At 47.8% G+C, this 17,500-nt stretch overlaps 1 protein-coding gene and 1 pseudogene across 1 annotated transcript in view; one reads left to right on the top strand and one right to left on the bottom strand.

Annotated features, from left to right (window-relative positions):
• The window catches only part of zgc:158376 (uncharacterized protein LOC100101643 homolog), a 14,687-nt gene extending 8,787 nt beyond the window's left edge, over nt 1-5,900 (bottom strand). The window contains exons 1-4 of the mRNA XM_053339008.1: nt 5,781-5,900; nt 3,093-3,293; nt 2,306-2,449; nt 483-569 (exon numbers count right to left, since the gene is read on the bottom strand). Of these exons, the coding sequence (XP_053194983.1) occupies nt 483-569; nt 2,306-2,449; nt 3,093-3,278 (417 nt within the window). The 5' untranslated portion in view covers nt 3,279-3,293; nt 5,781-5,900. The remainder of the gene's footprint in view (nt 1-482; nt 570-2,305; nt 2,450-3,092; nt 3,294-5,780) is intronic.
• Nucleotides 5,901-6,413: 513 nt separating this feature from the next.
• Nucleotides 6,414-17,500, top strand: part of LOC128379434 (WAS/WASL-interacting protein family member 2-like) — a 15,091-nt pseudogene continuing 4,004 nt past the window's right edge.

Genomic DNA, 17,500 nt, shown 5'->3' with positions numbered 1-17,500 from the left:
TGTCAGAGGAAAATGATGATGTCACAGCACAGCGATGATGTCAGAGGAAAGCGATGATGTCACAGCGACGTCAGAGGAAAGCGATGATGTCAGAGGAAAGTGATGATGTCAGAGGAAAGTGATGATGTCAGAGGTAAATGATGTCAGAGGAAAGCGATGATGTCAGAGGTAAATGATATCAGAGGAAAGCGATGATGTCAGAGGAAAGTGATGATGTCAGAGGAAAGTGATGATGTCAGAGGAAAGTGATGATGTCAGAGGTAAATGATGTCAGAGGAAAGTGATGATGTCACAGCACAGCGATGATGTCAGAGGAAAATGATGTCAGAGGAAAGCGATGATGTCATACTTAAACAACTAAAACTATTCTATTAAAATAAATCAGTTTCATAATAATTAATCTTTAAATTTTATAATTTTATACTTACAATATTTTAACTTTATTCTATAACTCTAACCTGAATATAACGCGCTGGTCTTACCTTACTGGTTTTGCCCTCTTTGTGGCACTTTGGACATTCCCAGCAGTTTGGGATTTCATCATTAATGATTCCTTCAGCTTTACCCATCTGAGGACACACAACAATACACACTGTTATACACACACACAACAATACACACAACAATACACACTGTAATACACACACTGTAATACACACACACAACAATACACACTGTTATACACACTGTTATACACACACACAACAATACACACTGTTATACACACTGTAATACACACACACAACAATACACACTGTAATACACACTGTAATACACACACACAACAATACACACAACAATACACACACAACAATACACACTGTTATACACACTGTAATACACACACACAACAATACACACACAACAATACACACTGTTATACACACACACAACAATACACACTGTAATACACACACAATACACACACACAACAATACACACTGTAATACACACACAATACACACACACAACAATACACACTGTTATACACACACACACAACAATACACACTGTTATACACACACAACAATACACACTGTTATAAACACAACAGTAACCAGTAGTTAGCAGTAGTTAACCAGTAGTTAACCAGTAGTTAACCAGTAGTTAACCAGTAGGTAGCCAGTAGTTAACCAGTAGTTAACCAGTAGGTAGCCAGTAGTTAACCAGTAGTTAACCAGTAGTTAGCCAGTAGTTAGCCAGTAGGTAGCCAGTAGTTAACCAGTAGTTAACCAGTAGTTAACCAGTAGTTAACCAGTAGTTAGCCAGTAGTTAACCAGTAGTTAACCAGTAGTTAGCCAGTAGTTAACCAGTAGGTAGCCAGTAGTTAGCAGTAGTTAACCAGTAGTTAGCCAGTAGTTAGCCAGTAGTTAGCCAGTAGTTAACCAGTAGTTAGCCAGTAGTTAGCCAGTAGTTAGCAGTAGTTAACCAGTAGTTAGCAGTAGTTAACCAGTAGTTAACCAGTAGTTAACCAGTAGTTAACCAGTAGTTAGCAGTAGTTAACCAGTAGTTAACCAGTAGGTAGCCAGTAGTTAACCAGTAGTTAACCAGTAGTTAACCAGTAGTTAGCCAGTAGTTAACCAGTAGTTAACCAGTAGTTAGCCAGTAGTTAACCAGTAGTTAACCAGTAGTTAGCCAGTAGTTAACCAGTAGGTAGCCAGTAGTTAGCAGTAGTTAACCAGTAGTTAGCCAGTAGTTAGCCAGTAGTTAACCAGTAGTTAGCCAGTAGTTAGCCAGTAGTTAGCAGTAGTTAACCAGTAGTTAGCCAGTAGTTAGCAGTAGTTAACCAGTAGTTAACCAGTAGTTAGCAGTAGTTAGCAAGTAGTTAACAGTAGTTAACCAGTAGTTAGCCTGGTAGTTAACCAGTAGTTAGCAGTAGTTAACCAGTAGTTAACCAGTAGGTAGCCAGTAGTTAGCCAGTAGTTAACCAGTAGTTAGCAGTAGTTAGCAGTAGTTATCAGTAGTTAGCCAGTAGTTAGCAGTAGTTAGCCAGTAGTTAGCCTGGTAGCTAGCCAGTAGTTAGCCAGTAGTTAGCAGTAGTTAGCCTGGTAGTTAGCCTGGTAGTTAGCAGTAGTTAGCAGTAGTTAGCCTGGTAGTTAGCAGTAGTTAACCAGTAGTTAGCAGTAGTTAGCAGTAGTTAGCCTGGTAGTTAGCAGTAGTTAGCCTGGTAGTTAGCAGTAGTTAGCAGTAGTTAGCCAGTAGTTAGCCAGTAGTTAGCCTGGTAATTACCAGTAGTTAGCCAGTAGTTCCAGTAGTTAGCCTGGTAGTTAGCCTGGTAGTTAGCCTGGTAGTTAGCAGTAGTTACCTTGAGGCAGCTGGGGTGGATGATCTCGTTGCAGATGGTGCACTCCATCAGAGACAGACTGAACTTCTCTTCTTCTGAGTCGACGGTGTCTTCTTTCCCTGCTTCTCCACACGCAAAGCACACGGCTGTGTGAGGGAGCACCGGCTGGAGACAGGCAGGAGAGACAGACAGGTCAGACAGGTGAGACAGACAGGAGAGACAGGTGAGACAGACAGGTGAGACAGGTGAGACAGGCAGGAGAGACAGACAGGTGAGACAGGTGAGACAGGCAGGAGAGACAGACAGGTCAGACAGGTGAGACAGGTGAGACAGGCAGGAGAGACAGACAGGTCAGACAGGTGAGACAGGTGAGACAGGCAGGAGAGACAGACAGGTCAGACAGGTGAGACAGGAGAGACAGGCAGGAGAGACAGACAGGTCAGACAGGTGAGACAGGAGAGACAGACAGGTGAGACAGGTGAGACAGACAGGTGAGACAGACAGGTGAGACAGGCAGGTCAGACAGGTGAGACAGACAGGTGAGACAGGCAGGAGAGACAGACAGGTGAGACAGACAGGAGAGACAGACAGGTCAGACAGACAGGTGAGGTCAGCATGTGTGTGTGTGTGTGTGTGTGTGTGTGTGTGTGTGTGTGTGCACGTGTCTCAGCGTGTGTGTGTGTGTGTGTGTGTGTGTGTGCACGTGTCTCAGCATGTGTGTGTGTGTGTGTGTGTGTGTGTGTGCACGTGTCTCAGCATGTGTGTGTGTGTGTGTGTGTGTGTGTGTGTGTGTGTGCACGTGTCTCACCGCCGTGCACTGTCTCAGCAGACAGGACTGCTTCATGCGTCCCGGTCCTCCGAACTTCTTCATGTCTTTACAGAAGTGACACTCTCCACACTCCGTCCTCATGCAGGCCTGGCAGCGCCGGCACCGCGTCCGCCTGCGCCTCGCCCCCCCGCCAGCCCCCCCGCCCAGCGCCTTACTGCCCGACATCCCCGAACAAGTCAGCTACACACACACACACACACACACACACACACACACACACACACACACACACAGGGAGGAGGAAGGTTAATCAGCAGCCTGACAGAACAGCGGCGGCCATCTTTGTTTGGGTCAAAAGGAAAACTACCACAGTGACTTCCTGTTCACACCAGATGCTTTCACACTAATTAATAACTTATTAAATGTTTAAATGTTTAAATGTGGCATTAAATAAAGCTAACCGGTGATCACATGACACCGACTCACAGATTAAATGTTAAACAGCTGATTGATTTTTTTTTTAGTTTTAATAATAATAATAATAATAACGATTTACTGTCACAGCTGTAGAAAGAGTGACATCACCGCGGTTACCATGGATACGGCTCCAAGGATACGGTGTTAATTAATGACAACGATGGTTCCCAGCGTTCCCAGTGTTCCCAGTGTGTGTTCCCAGTGTTCCCAATGTGTGTTCCCAGTGTTCCCAGTGTGTGTTCCCAGTGTTCCCAATGTGTGTTCCCAGTGTTCCCAGTGTGTGTTCCCAGTGTGTTCCCAGTGTGTGTTCCCAGTGTTCCCAGTGTGGGTTCCCAGTGTGTGTTCCCAGTGTTCCCAGTGTGTGTTCCTAGTGTTCCCAGTGTGTGTTCCCAGTGTTCCCAGTGTGGGTTCCCAGTGTGTGTTCCCAGTGTTCCCAGTGTGTGTTCCCAGTGTGTGTTCCCAGTGTGTGTTCCCAGTGTTCCCAGTGTGTGTTCCTAGTGTTCCCAGTGTGTGTTCCCAGTGTGTGTTCCCAGTGTGTTCCCAGTGTGTGTTCCCAGTGTTCCCAGTGTGGGTTCCCAGTGTGTGTTCCCAGTGTTCCCAGTGTGTGTTCCTAGTGTTCCCAGTGTGTGTTCCCAGTGTTCCCAGTGTGGGTTCCCAGTGTGTGTTCCCAGTGTTCCCAGTGTGTGTTCCCAGTGTGTGTTCCCAGTGTGTGTTCCCAGTGTGTGTTCCCAGTGTGTGTTCCCAGTGTTCCCAGTGTGTGTTCCTAGTGTTCCCAGTGTGTGTTCCCAGTGTGTGTTCCCAGTGTGTGTTCCCAGTGTTCCCAGTGTGTGTTCCCAGTGTGTGTTCCCAGTGTTATTTAACTCTGTGTTGCAGCAGAAATATTAAAACATCCTGAAATCATTAATGAGGATGTATATATATTATATATGACTCCATAATATTTGTGTTAGCTCCTAAAATCAAGTATCAGAAAGATCTCAGTGATGTAAAGTCTCTGATCAGCTTCTATTGATCTTCATCAGTGTGAGTTACTATAGTAACCATAGTAACTATATCAGTGTGAGTTATTATAGTAACCATAGTAACTATATCAGTGTGAGTTATTATAGTAACTATAGTAACTATGGCAGTGAGTTAGTCATATCAGTGATATCTGACACATTTACAGTGTTTAGCATCAGATTCCCTCTTAGTGTTTCCTGTTGAGCTGTGGTGTAGTATATATAGTGTATATATATATATAGATATAGTATATCTATCTATCTATACTATATCTATATCTATATAGTATATATAGATATAGATATAGTATAGATAGATAGATATAGTATATCTATCTATCTATACTATATCTATATCTATATAGTATATATAGATATAGATATAGTATAGATAGATAGATATAGTATATCTATCTATCTATACTATATCTATATCTATATAGTATATATAGATATAGATATAGTATATATAGATAGATATAGTATATATATATATATAGATAGATATAGTATATATAGTGTATACTGGTATATATATGTGTCTCTGTGGTGTAGTATATATAGTATATATAGATAGATATAGTATATATAGTGTATATACTATATACTGGTATATATATGTGTCTCTGTGGTGGAAGTATAGGAACTAAAAGACTCTGATACTAAAAACACTGAAACGCTGAAACATAGAAGATGAAGATTTGAAGCTTCACATCAACTTTTACATGTTTACAGAGCAGCAGGTCTGATCTGAGGCTGCAGCTCCTCTCTGATCACGTATCGATCACCGATCACTCATCAATACGTGTGTAGTTTCCCCTGCAGTGCATGCAGCGCGTGCACAGGTTAATAACCGGGTCTGTTGAGCACGTGAGAGCTTTTTTAACGTCAGACTGAAACAGAAACATGAAGCTAGCAGTTAGCATCGGCTAGCATCATGCATAATGAGGATGCTAGCAGCTAGCAGCTAACCAGGTACAGGTGTGCGCGCTGCGGACACACGCACACCTGACTGAACATGTGTGTGTCATTAATTACACATTAAAGTGTGGAAGGTGCCCCCCCTCACCCCTCCTCCCCCTCTGCCCCCCCACAGGGATGTTAAACGGGAAACCTCGCTAGCACGTTAGCATGCTAGCTGTTTGTGTGCTTCCTCTTTCATTATCCTGCTGATAAACTGCACGCGCACAGGTGGAGGTGAACTAACACGCGACCGTGGCAGGGCAGGTGACCCCCCGCGTGCACTCACCTGCAGGTATGAGGTCGCATGCTCCTGGCTCGTGCATCAGAGAGGATATTAGCAGCCGTTAGCCCGCGTTAGCTCCACAGCAGCGCAGCGAGCGTCCGCTTCCTTGTTCCTCCCCCCGCGCTGTTAGCTGCTAGCTCCCCGGCTAGCTGCTAACTGCTAACCGCTAACTGCCAACAGCGACTCCTACCGGCAGAGAGCTGCAACTGCACCACAAATAATAACACAATACAACAACACAATATAATAACACGTTACTGTGTGTGTTACTGTGTGTGTGTTGTGTATATATATATGTGTGTATGTTACTGTGTGTGTGTGTGTGTATGTGTATGTGTATATGTTTATGTTAATGTGTGTGCGTGTATGTGTATATATCTGTGTGTGTGTGTGTGTGTGTGTGTTACTGAGTGTGTGTATGTATATGTTTATGTTAATGTGTGTGCGTGTATGTGTATATATCTGTGTGTGTGTGTGTGTGTGTGTTACTGAGTGTTTGTGTGTGTGTATGCTTGTGTGTATGTTTGTGTGTATATGTGTGTGTGTGTGTGCGCTGCAGTTACTGCAGCAGTGCATGTCCTCTCGCGCAGGTGGTCACGTGGTACTGAGCATATAAACTCAGCTCTGCAGTAGAGAAGCTAACAGCTAACAGCTGACAGCTTGCAGTCCCGCGAGGACAGTTTAACACCGACTGGGACACGAGCACACCGGTATGCGTGAACGCGCAGCGAGCCGGTGACGCGCACAGGTAGGTTTAACATCACCTGTGATGCTGAGCAGCATCCTGTTCAATGCTAACTCACAGCTAGTAGGCTAGGCTAGCAGGCTGCAGGCGCGAGGACAGAAGATGAACCGAGCAGATGTTTATTACTGACCGAACATCTGGAGCTAATGTTAGCTTAGCATCCTGCTGAGTGATGATGGTGTTTAATGCTAGCTGGCGTTAGCCGCTAGTTTACATCAGTTAGCTTAAATGTTGCTACGTGGTTAGTCTGGACTTTAAATGCTGCGGTAACTGCGCATCAAACTGCGCATTAAACTGGCTCCGTTACGTCAAAAACTTAAGAACTGATTTATGAAAACAGACTGAGACATGCGCACTGGAGACATGAGAGGAACTGTGCGTGCGCGTGTGTGTGTGTGTGTGTGCGCGCAGTCTGACGGCTCTTTGTGTGTTTCAGGTGTTTGTTGTAACAGCAGCAGGATGCCCATCCCTCCCCCCCCTCCACCAGGAGGACCCCCGCCTCCCCCCACCTTCAGCCAGGTAAACACACACACACAGTAACACACACACACAGTAACAAACACACACACACACACACACACAGTAACACACACACAGTAACACACACAGTAACACACACACACATTTGAATGGAGCTGTGTTGTGATACAGTGAGGTGCTATGCCCCCCCCCCCCTCCCCCAGGCCAACACCACCCCCCCCAGGCTGAGCAGGGAGGAGGTGAAAGGTCGCGGCGCTCTGCTGTCAGACATCTGTAAAGGCACCCAGCTGAGAACGGTGACCGCCGCCAACGACCGCAGCGCCCCGCAGCTCCACAGTAAGACCCCCCCCGCCACGGGCCAGACACCCACTGACCACCCCTACATACGGTTATACCAGTACCTCCACCAGCAGGGGGCGCAGCCTCAGCAGCAGGGGGCGCAGCCTCAGCAGCAGGGGGCGCCGTCTGACCAGCAGCACAGGAGCGACAGTAAGAAACACACCTCCACCTTTCTCTCATAGAGGCTGCTGGGCCGCCTGCAGGAGGCTCGAGGGCCCCCACGGGTCCGCCAGCCACGGGTTTGCTGTCCAGAGCGGAGTCTGAATAAGGAAGGATGGACAGAGGAAAGAAGGAAGGAAGGAAGGAAGGAAGGAAGGATATTTTGGTATATTGTCCAGAGGGGAGTCTGAATAAGGAAGGATGGACAGAGGAAAGAAGGAAGGACAGAGGAAAGAAGGAAGGACAGAGGAAAGAAGGAAGGAAGGAAGGAAGGATATTTTGGGATATTTGCTGTCCAGAGGGGAGTCTGAATAAGGAAGGAAGGACAGAGGAAAGAAGGAAGGAAGGAAGGAAGGAAGGAAGGATATTTTGGGATATTTGCTGTCCAGAGGGGAGTCTGAATAAGGAAGGAAGGACAGAGGAAAGAAGGAAGGAAGGAAGGAAGGAAGGAAGGATATTTTGGGATATTTGCTGTCCAGAGGGGAGTCTGAATAAGGCTGTAATAAGATGTTAACCCTTTATGGGACACTCATTGAGAGGAAGGAAGGTAGGGGGGAGGAAAGAAAGAAGGAAGGAAGGGAGGAGAGAAGGAGGGAGGGAGGAAGAACAGATGGAAGGAAGGAAGGACGGAGGAAAGATGGAAGGAGGTGGTGGAGAGGTGGTAGTGGACAGGTGATGGAGAGGTGATGGAGAGGTGGTGGAGAGGTGAGGACAGGTGATGGAGAGGTGATGGAGAGGTGATGGAGAGGTGAGGACAGGTGATGGAGAGGTGAGGGACAGGTGATGGAGAGGTGATGACAGGTGATGGAGAGGTGATGGACAGGTGGTGGAGAGGTGAGGACAGGTGATGGAGAGGTGAGGACAGGTGGTGGACAGGTGATGGAGAAGTGAGGATAGGTGATGGAGAGGTAATGGAGAGGTGAGGACAGGTGATGGACAGGTGATGGACAGGTGATGGAGAGGTGATGGAGAGGTGAGGACAGGTGATGGAGAGGTGATGGAGAGGTGATGGACAGGTGATGGAGAGGTGGTGGAGAGGTGAGGACAGGTGATGGAGAGGTGGTGGAGAGGTGAGGACAGGTGATGGAGAGGTGAGGGACAGGTGATGGAGAGGTGATGACAGGTGATGGAGAGGTGAGGACAGGTGATGGAGAGGTGATGGACAGGTGGTGGAGAGGTGATGGTGGAGAGGTGATGGAGAGATGGTGATGGAGAGGTGAGGACAGGTGGTGGAGAGGTGATGGAGAGGTGAGGACAGGTGGTGGAGAGATGAGGACAGGTGATGGAGAGGTGATGGAGAGATGAGGACAGGTGATGGAGAGGTGAGGACAGGTGATGGAGAGATGAGGACAGGTGATGGAGAGATGATGACAGGTGATGGAGAGGTGATGGACAGGTGATGGAGAGATGATGACAGGTGATGGAGAGGTGATGGAGAGGTGATGACAGGTGATGGAGAGGTGAGGACAGGTGATGGAGAGGTGATGGAGAGGTGAGGACAGGTGATGGAGAGATGATGACAGGTGATGGAGAGGTGGTGGAGAGGTGATGGACAGGTGATGGAGAGGTGAGGATAGGTGATGGAGAGGTGATGACAGGTGATGGAGAGGTGATGGACAGGTGATGGAGAGGTGAGGACAGGTGATGGAGAGGTGAGGACATGTGATGGAGAGGTGTGGACAGGTGATGGAGAGGTGATGGAGAGGTGGTGGAGAGGTGAGGACAGGTGATGGAGAGGTGATGACAGGTGATGGAGAGGTGATGACAGGTGATGGAGAGATGAGGAGAGGTGATGGAGAGGTGAGGACAGGTGATGGAGAGGTGATGGAGAGGTGATGGAGAGGTGAGGACCGGTGATGGACAGGTGATGGAGAAGTGAGGACAGGTGATGGAGAGGTGATGACAGGTGGTGGAGAGGTGGTGAAGGACAGGTGATGGAGAGGTGAGGACAGGTGATGGAGAGGCGATGGTGAGGACAGGTGATGGAGAGGTGAGGACAGGTGATGGAGAGGTGAGGACAGGTGATGGAGAGGTGAGGACAGGTGGTGGAGAGGTGATGGAGAGGTGAGGACAGGTGATGGAGAGGTGATGGAGAGGTGAGGACCGGTGATGGAGAGGTGATGGAGAGGTGATGGAGAGGTGAGGACAGGTGATGGAGAGGTGAGGACAGGTGATGGAGAGGTGGTGGAGAGGTGATGGACAGGTGAGGACAGGTGATGGAGAGGTGAGGACAGGTGATGGAGAGGTGGTGGAGAGGTGATGGACAGGTGAGGACAGGTGATGGAGAGGTGAGGACAGGTGATGGAGAGGTGATGGAGAGGTGAGGACAGGTGATGGACAGGTGATGGAGAGGTGATGGTGGAGAGGTGATGGACAGGTGATGGAGAGGTGATGGAGAGGTGGTGACAGGTGATGGAGAGGTGGTGACAGGTGATGGACAGGTGATGGAGAGGTGGAGGACAGGTGATGGAGAGGTGATGGAGAGGTGAGGACAGGTGATGGAGAGGGGATGGAGAGGTGAGGACAGGTGGTGGAGAGGTGGTGTTGGAGAGGTGATGGAGAGGTGAGGACAGGTGATGGAGAGGTGAGGACAGGTGATGGAGAGGTGATGGAGAGGTGAGGACAGGTGATGGACAGGTGATGGAGAGATGATGGAGAGGTGATGGAGAGGTGAGGACAGGTGATGGACAGGTGATGGAGAGATGATGGAGAGGTGATGGAGAGGTGAGGACAGGTGGTGGAGAGGTGATGGAGAGGTGAGGACAGGTGATGGAGAGGTGAGGACAGGTGATGGAGAGGTGATGGAGAGGTGAGGACAGGTGATGGAGAGGTGAGGACAGGTGATGGAGAGGTGAGGACAGGTGATGGAGAGGTGATGGAGAGGTGATGGAGAGGTGATGACAGGTGATGGAGAGATGATGACAGGTGATGGAGAGGTGATGGAGAGGTGATGACAGGTGATGGAGAGGTGATGACAGGTGGTGGAGAGGTGAGGACAGGTGGTGGAGAGGTGAGGACAGGTGATGGAGAGGTGATGGAGAGGTGAGGACAGGTGATGGAGAGGTGAGGACAGGTGATGGAGAGGTGGTGGAGAGGTGATGGACAGGTGATGGAGAGGTGAGGACAGGTGATGGAGAGGTGATGGAGAGGTGATGACAGGTGGTGGAGAGGTGAGGACAGGTGGTGGAGAGGTGATGGAGAGGTGATGACAGGTGATGGAGAGGTGATGACAGGTGATGGAGAGGTGATGACAGGTGGTGGAGAGGTGAGGACAGGTGATGGAGAAGTGATGACAGGTGATGGAGAGGTGATGGAGAGGTGAGGACAGGTGATGGAGAGGTGAGGACAGGTGATGGAGAGGTGATGGAGAGGTGAGGACAGGTGATGGAGAGATGAGGAGAGGTGATGGAGAGGTGAGGACAGGTGATGGAGAGGTGATGGACAGGTGGTGGATAGGTGACGGAGAGGTGAGGACAGGTGACGGAGAGGTGATGACAGGTGACGGAGAGGTGATGACAGGTGATGGAGAGGTGATGGAGAGGTGGTGGACAGGTGATGGAGCAGCTGGTTGTCCCTGAGCGTCCTGCAGCGCTGCTCACTGCTGGAAATGTTGACGTCTGCCGTCCAGTATTTTGACGTGGCCGTGCTAAGCTAACGGCTAAGCTAACGGCTAAGCTAACGGCTGGACAGGTGTCTGGCTCACCTGCTGGCTGACAGGAAGCTTCCTGGTTACCTGCAGTGGAGCGGGACACCTGATTGGACGGCAGACACCTGTGAGAGTTGGTAGCTGTGTGACGGCTGCACAGCGCTGAATCAGCAACACCTCCGAGTCTGCACTCACTAAATTATCCTTTATTCTTTTTTTGTTATTTTTTATCATAAAAAAATTAAATGAGGCAGTTTTTTATGAATTCACCCTTTAGTTTATATACTTTTATTGGATTTCAATATTTTTTCTGTTGTAGTTTTTAATAATTAGGATTTTTTTTTTTTTTTATTTTGAAATTGTTTAAATTTAATTATTTTTGCTAATCACGTCTCAATATTTTTGGTATTTTCTTACATTTATTTAAATTATTATTATTATTTTATTTTATTATATATTATTATTATTATTTTATTTCATTATATAATATTATTATTATTTTATTATATATTATTATTATTTTATTTTATTATAATATTATTATTTTATTTTATTATATATTATTATTATTTTATTTTATTTTATTATTTATTTTATTATTATTATTATTATTATATTTGTGTTTAAACTAAATGCATAACTAAAGTAGACAGGAGATAAATGAAGCCACATCTGAGACTGAGTGAAAGTGAAGCGCTGCAGCTGATGAACAGCGCTGCTTTTATTTTATTGGTCTGTGTTCTACTTCCTGTCTCTGTGCAGCTACTTCCTGTCTCTGTGCAGCTACTTCCTGTCTCTGTGCAGCCGCCACCGGCTCGTGATGTCTTTAAATTTTAATGTCTTCTCGCTTGTTTGTCTGCCAATCACATCGTTGCCGTCGGTGATGTCATCGGAGCCGCGAGGGAGCGTAAAAAACACTCAAATTTACCCCCCCCCTTCATTTACCCCCACCTCATTTACCCCCCCTTCATTTACCCCCACCTCATTTACCCTCACTACATTTAACCCCACTTCATTTACCCCCACTTCATTTACCCCCACTTCATTTACCCCCACTTCATTTACCCCACTTCATTTACCCCCCCTTCACTTACCCCCACTTCATTTACCCCCACTTCATTTACCCCCACTTCATTTACCCCCACCTCATTTACCCCCACTTCATTTACCCCCCCCTTCATTTACCCCCCACTTCATTTACCCCCACTTCATTTACCCCCACTTCATTTACCCCCACTTCATTTACCCCCACCTCATTTACCCCCACTTCATTTACCCCCACTTCATCTACCCCCACTTCATCTACCCCCACTTCATTTACCCCCACTTCATCTACCCCCACTTCATTTACCCCCACCTCATTTACCCCCACCTCATTTACCCCCACCTCATCTACCCCCACCTCATTTACCCCCACCTCATTTACCCCCACTTCATCTACCCCCACCTCATTTACCCCCCCTTCATTTACCCCCCTCATTTACCCCCCCATTTACCCTCACTTCATATACCCCCACTTCGTATACCCCCACTTCATTTACCCCCACCTCATTTACCCCCACCTCATTTACCCCCACTTCATTTACCCCCACTTCATATACCCCCACTTCATATACCCCCACTTCATTTACCCCCACCTCATTTACCCCACTTCATATACCCCCACCTCATTTACCCCCACCTCATTTACCCCCACTTCATTTACCCCCACTTCATATACCCCACTTCATTTACCCCACTTCATTTACCCCCACCTCATTTACCCCCCCACTTCATTTACCCCCACTTCATTTACCCCCACTTCATTTACCCCCACCTCATTTACCCCCACCTCATTTACCCCCACTTCATTTACCCCCACTTCATATAACCCCCTTCATTTACCCCCACTTCATTTACCCCCACTTCATTTACCCCACCTCATTTACCCCCACTTCATTTACCCCACCTCATTTACCCCCCCTTCATTTACCCCCCCTTCATTTACCCCCACTTCATTTACCCCACTTCATTTACCCCCACTTCATTTACCCCCACTTCATTTACCCCACTTCATATAAATCCACTTCATTTACCCCCCTTCATTTACCCCCACCTCATTTACCCCCCCTTCATTTACCCCCCCTTCATTTACCCCCACTTCATTTACCCTCACTTCATTTACCCCCCACTTCATTTACCCCCACTTCATTTACCCCCCCACTTCATCTACCCCCACTTCATTTACCACCCACTTCATTTACCCCCACTTCATTTACCCCCCCACTTCATCTACCCCCACTTCATTTACCCCCACTTCATTTACCCCCACGTCATCTACCCCCACTTCATTTACCCCCACTTCATCTACCCCCACTTCATTTACCCCCACTTCATTTACCCCCCCTCATTTACCCCCACTTCATTTTACCCCCACTTCACTTCATTTACCCCACTTCATTTACCCCCACTTCATTTACCCCCACTTCATTTACCCCCACTTCATATACCCCACTTCATTTACCCCACTTCATTTACCCCCCCACCTCATTTACCCCCCCACTTCATTTACCCCCACTTCATTTACCCCCACCTCATTTACCCCCACCTCATTTACCCCCACCTCATTTACCCCCACTTCATTTACCCCCACTTCATTTACCCCCACTTCATATAACCCCCTTCATTTACCCCCCCTTCATTTACCCCCACTTCATTTACCCCACCTCATTTACCCCCCCTTCATTTACCCCTACTTCATTTACCCCCACCTCATTTACCCCCCCTTCATTTACCCCTACTTCATTTACCCCCACCTCATTTACCCCCACTTCATCTACCCCCACTTCATTTACCCCCACCTCATTTACCCCCCCTTCATTTACCCCTACTTCATTTACCCCTACTTCATTTACCCCCACCTCATTTACCCCCACCTCATTTACCCCCACTTCATTTACCCCCACTTCATTTACCCCTACTTCATTTACCCCCACCTCATTTACCCCTACTTCATTTACCCCCACCTCATTTACCCCCACTTCATTTACCCCCACTTCATTTACCCCCACTTCATTTACCCCTACTTCATTTACCCCCACCTCATTTACCCCTACTTCATTTACCCCCACCTCATTTACCCCCACTTCATTTACCCCCACTTCATTTACCCCCACTTCATTTACCCCACTTCATTTTACCCCACCTCATTTACCCCCACTTCATTTACCCCACTTCATATAAATCCACTTCATTTACCCCCCTTCATTTACCCCCACCTCATTTACCCCCACTTCATTTACCCCCACTTCATTTACCCCCACTTCATTTACCCTCACTTCATTTACCCCCCACTTCATTTACCCCCACTTCATTTACCCCCCCACTTCATCTACCCCCACTTCATTTACCCCCACTTCATTTACCCCCACTTCATTTACCCCTACTTCATTTACCCCCCCACTTCATCTACCCCCACTTCATTTACCCCCTCACTTCATCTACCCCCACTTCATTTACCCCCCACTTCATTTACCCCCACTTCATTTACCCCCCCACTTCATCTACCCCCACTTCATTTACCCCCACTTCATTTACCCCCACGTCATCTACCCCCACTTCATTTACCTCCCCTCATTTACCCCCACTTCATTTACCCCCCCTCATTTACCCCCACTTCATTTACCCCCCCTCATTTACCCCCACTTCATTTTACCCCCACTTCACTTCATTTACCCCACTTCATTTACCCCCACTTCATTTACCCCCACCTCATTTAACCCTACTTCATTTACCCCCCCTCATTTACCCCCACTTCATTTTACCCCCACTTCACTTCATTTACCCCACTTCATTTACCCCCACTTCATTTACCCCCACCTCATTTAACCCTACTTCATTTACCCCCCCTTCATATACCCCCACTTCATTTACCCCCACTTCATTTACCCCCACTTCATATAACCCACTTCATTTACCCCCACTTCACTTACCCCCACTTCACTTCTTTGACTCTCATTTCGCGTTGCCATGGTAACCTCGTCTCACCTGCATCCCGCCTCTCATCCAGTCAGTGATGTCATCGTAGTGTCATCAGTGTAATGACGTCATGACCTCATCACCTGTCCTCACCTGTCCAATGGTTGTGGTCCTCAGAGTCCAAAGGAGGCGGGGCAGCATCGGCGGGAGCCAATGGCAGCGCAGCAGGAAGCCCTTCGGGTTCTGCTCCACCAATCGGAGGGCTGTTCACGGGCGGAGTTCCCAAACTGAGGCCAATCGGAGGCGAGCGTTTATTATTTTATTTCTTCCTGAACTGAACTCTCTTTTTCCTCCCTTCCTTCTTTCCTCTGTCCTTCTTTCCTCCCTCCCTCCTACCTTCTTTCCTTCCTTACTTCTTTCCTCCCTCCCTCCTACCTTCTTTCCTTCCTTACTTGTTTCCCCTCCCTTCCTTCTTTCCTTGTACCTTCTTTCCTCCCTCCCTCCTACCTTCTTTCCTTCCTTACTTCTTTCCTCCCTCCCTCCTACCTTCATTCCTTCCTTACTTGTTTCCACTCCCTCTTCCCTCCTACCTTCTTTCCTCCTTACTTCTTTCCTCTGTCCTTCTTTCCCTCCCTCCCTCCTACCTTCTTTCCTTCCTTACTTCTTTCCTCACCTCCCTCTACCTTCTTTCATCCTTCCTTCTTTCCTCCCTCCACCCTCCTACCTACTTTCCTTCCTTCCATCTTTCCTCCCTCCCTCCTACCTTCTTTCCTTCCTACTTCTTTCTCCCTTCCTTCTTTCCTCTGTCCTTCTTTCCTCCCTCCCTCCTACCTTCTTTCCTCCTTCTTCTTTCCTCCCTCCCTCCTACCTTCTTTCCTCTACCTTCTTTTCCTACCCTTCCTACTTTTCCTCTGTCCTTCTTTCCTCCCTCCCTCCTACCTTCTTTCCTTCCTTACTTCTTTCCTCCCTTCCTTCTTTCCTCTGTCCTTCTTTCCTCCCTCCCTCCTACCTTCTTTCCTTCCTTACTTTCTTTCCTCCCTTCCTTCTTTCCTCTGTCCTTCTTTCCTCCCTCCCTCCTACCTTCTTTCCTTCCTTACTTCTTTCCTCCCTTCCTTCTTTCCTCTGTCCTTCTTTCCTCCCTCCCTCCTACCTTCTTTCCTTCCTTACTTCTTTCCTCCCTCCCTCCTACCTCTTTCCTTCATACTTCTTTCCTCTGTCTTCTTCCTCCCTCCCTCCTACTTCTTCCTCCTTCCTTCATTCCTCCCTCCCTCCTACCTTCTTTCCTTCCTTACTTCTTTCCTTCCTTACTTCTTTCCTCCCTTCCTTCTTTCCTCTGTCCTTCTTTCCTCCCTCCCTCCTACCTTCTTTCCTTCCTTAGTTCTTTCCTCCCTTCCTTCTTTCCTCTGTCCTTCTTTCCTCCCACCCTCCTACCTTCTTTCCTTCCTTACTTCTTTCCTCCCTCCCTCCTACCTTCTTTCCTTCCTTACTTCTTTCCTCTGTCCTTCTTTCCTCCCTCCCTCCTACCTTCTTTCCTCCCTTCCTACCTCTTTCCTCTGTCCTTCTTTCCTCTGTCCTTCTTTCCTCCCTCCCTCCTACCTTCTTTCCTTCCTTCCTTCTTTCCTCCCTCCCTCCTACCTTCTTTCCTTCCTTACTTCTTTCCTCCCTTCCTTCTTTCCTCTGTCCTTCTTTCCTCCCTCCCTCCTACCTTCTTTCCTTCCTTACTTCTTTCCTCCCTCCCTCCTACCTTCTTTCCTTCCTTACTTCTTTCCTCTGTCCTTCTGTCCTTCTTTCCTCCCTCCCTCCTACCTTCCTTCCTTACTTACTTCTTTCCTCCCACCCTCCTACCTTCTTACCTTCTTTCCTTCCTTACTTCTTTCCTCCCTTCCTTCTTTCCTCTGTCCTTCTTTCCTCCCTCCCTCCTACCTTCTTTCCTTCCTTACTTCTTTCCTCCCTTCCTTCTTTCCTCCCTTCCTCTTACCTTCTTTCCTTCCTTACTTCTTTCCTCCCTTACTTCTTTCCTCCCTCCCTCCTACCTTCTTTCCTTCCTTACTTCTTGCCTCTGTCCTTCTGTCCTTCTTTCCTCCCTCCCTCCTACCTTCCTTCCTTACTTACTTCTTTCCTCCCTCCCTCCTACCTACCTTCTTACCTTCTTTCCTTCCTTACTTCTTTCCTCCTTCCTTCTTTCCTCCCTTCCTTCTTTCCTCCCTCCCTCCTACCTTCTTTCCTTCCTTACTTCTTTCCTCTGTCCTTCTGTCCTTCTTTCCTCCCTCCCTCCTACCTTCCTTCCTTACTTACTTCTTTCCTCCCTCCCTCCTACCTTCTTACCTTCTTTCCTTCCTTACTTCTTTCCTCCCTTCCTTCTTTCCTCTGTCCTTCTTTCCTCCCTCCCTCCTACCT

This window comes from Scomber japonicus, chromosome 18 (assembly GCF_027409825.1).
Source record: "Scomber japonicus isolate fScoJap1 chromosome 18, fScoJap1.pri, whole genome shotgun sequence".
In the NCBI taxonomy this organism is placed as follows: domain Eukaryota; kingdom Metazoa; phylum Chordata; class Actinopteri; order Scombriformes; family Scombridae; genus Scomber; species Scomber japonicus.
Note: the sequence above shows the minus strand (reverse complement) of the source record. Positions and strands in the feature narration are given on the sequence as shown.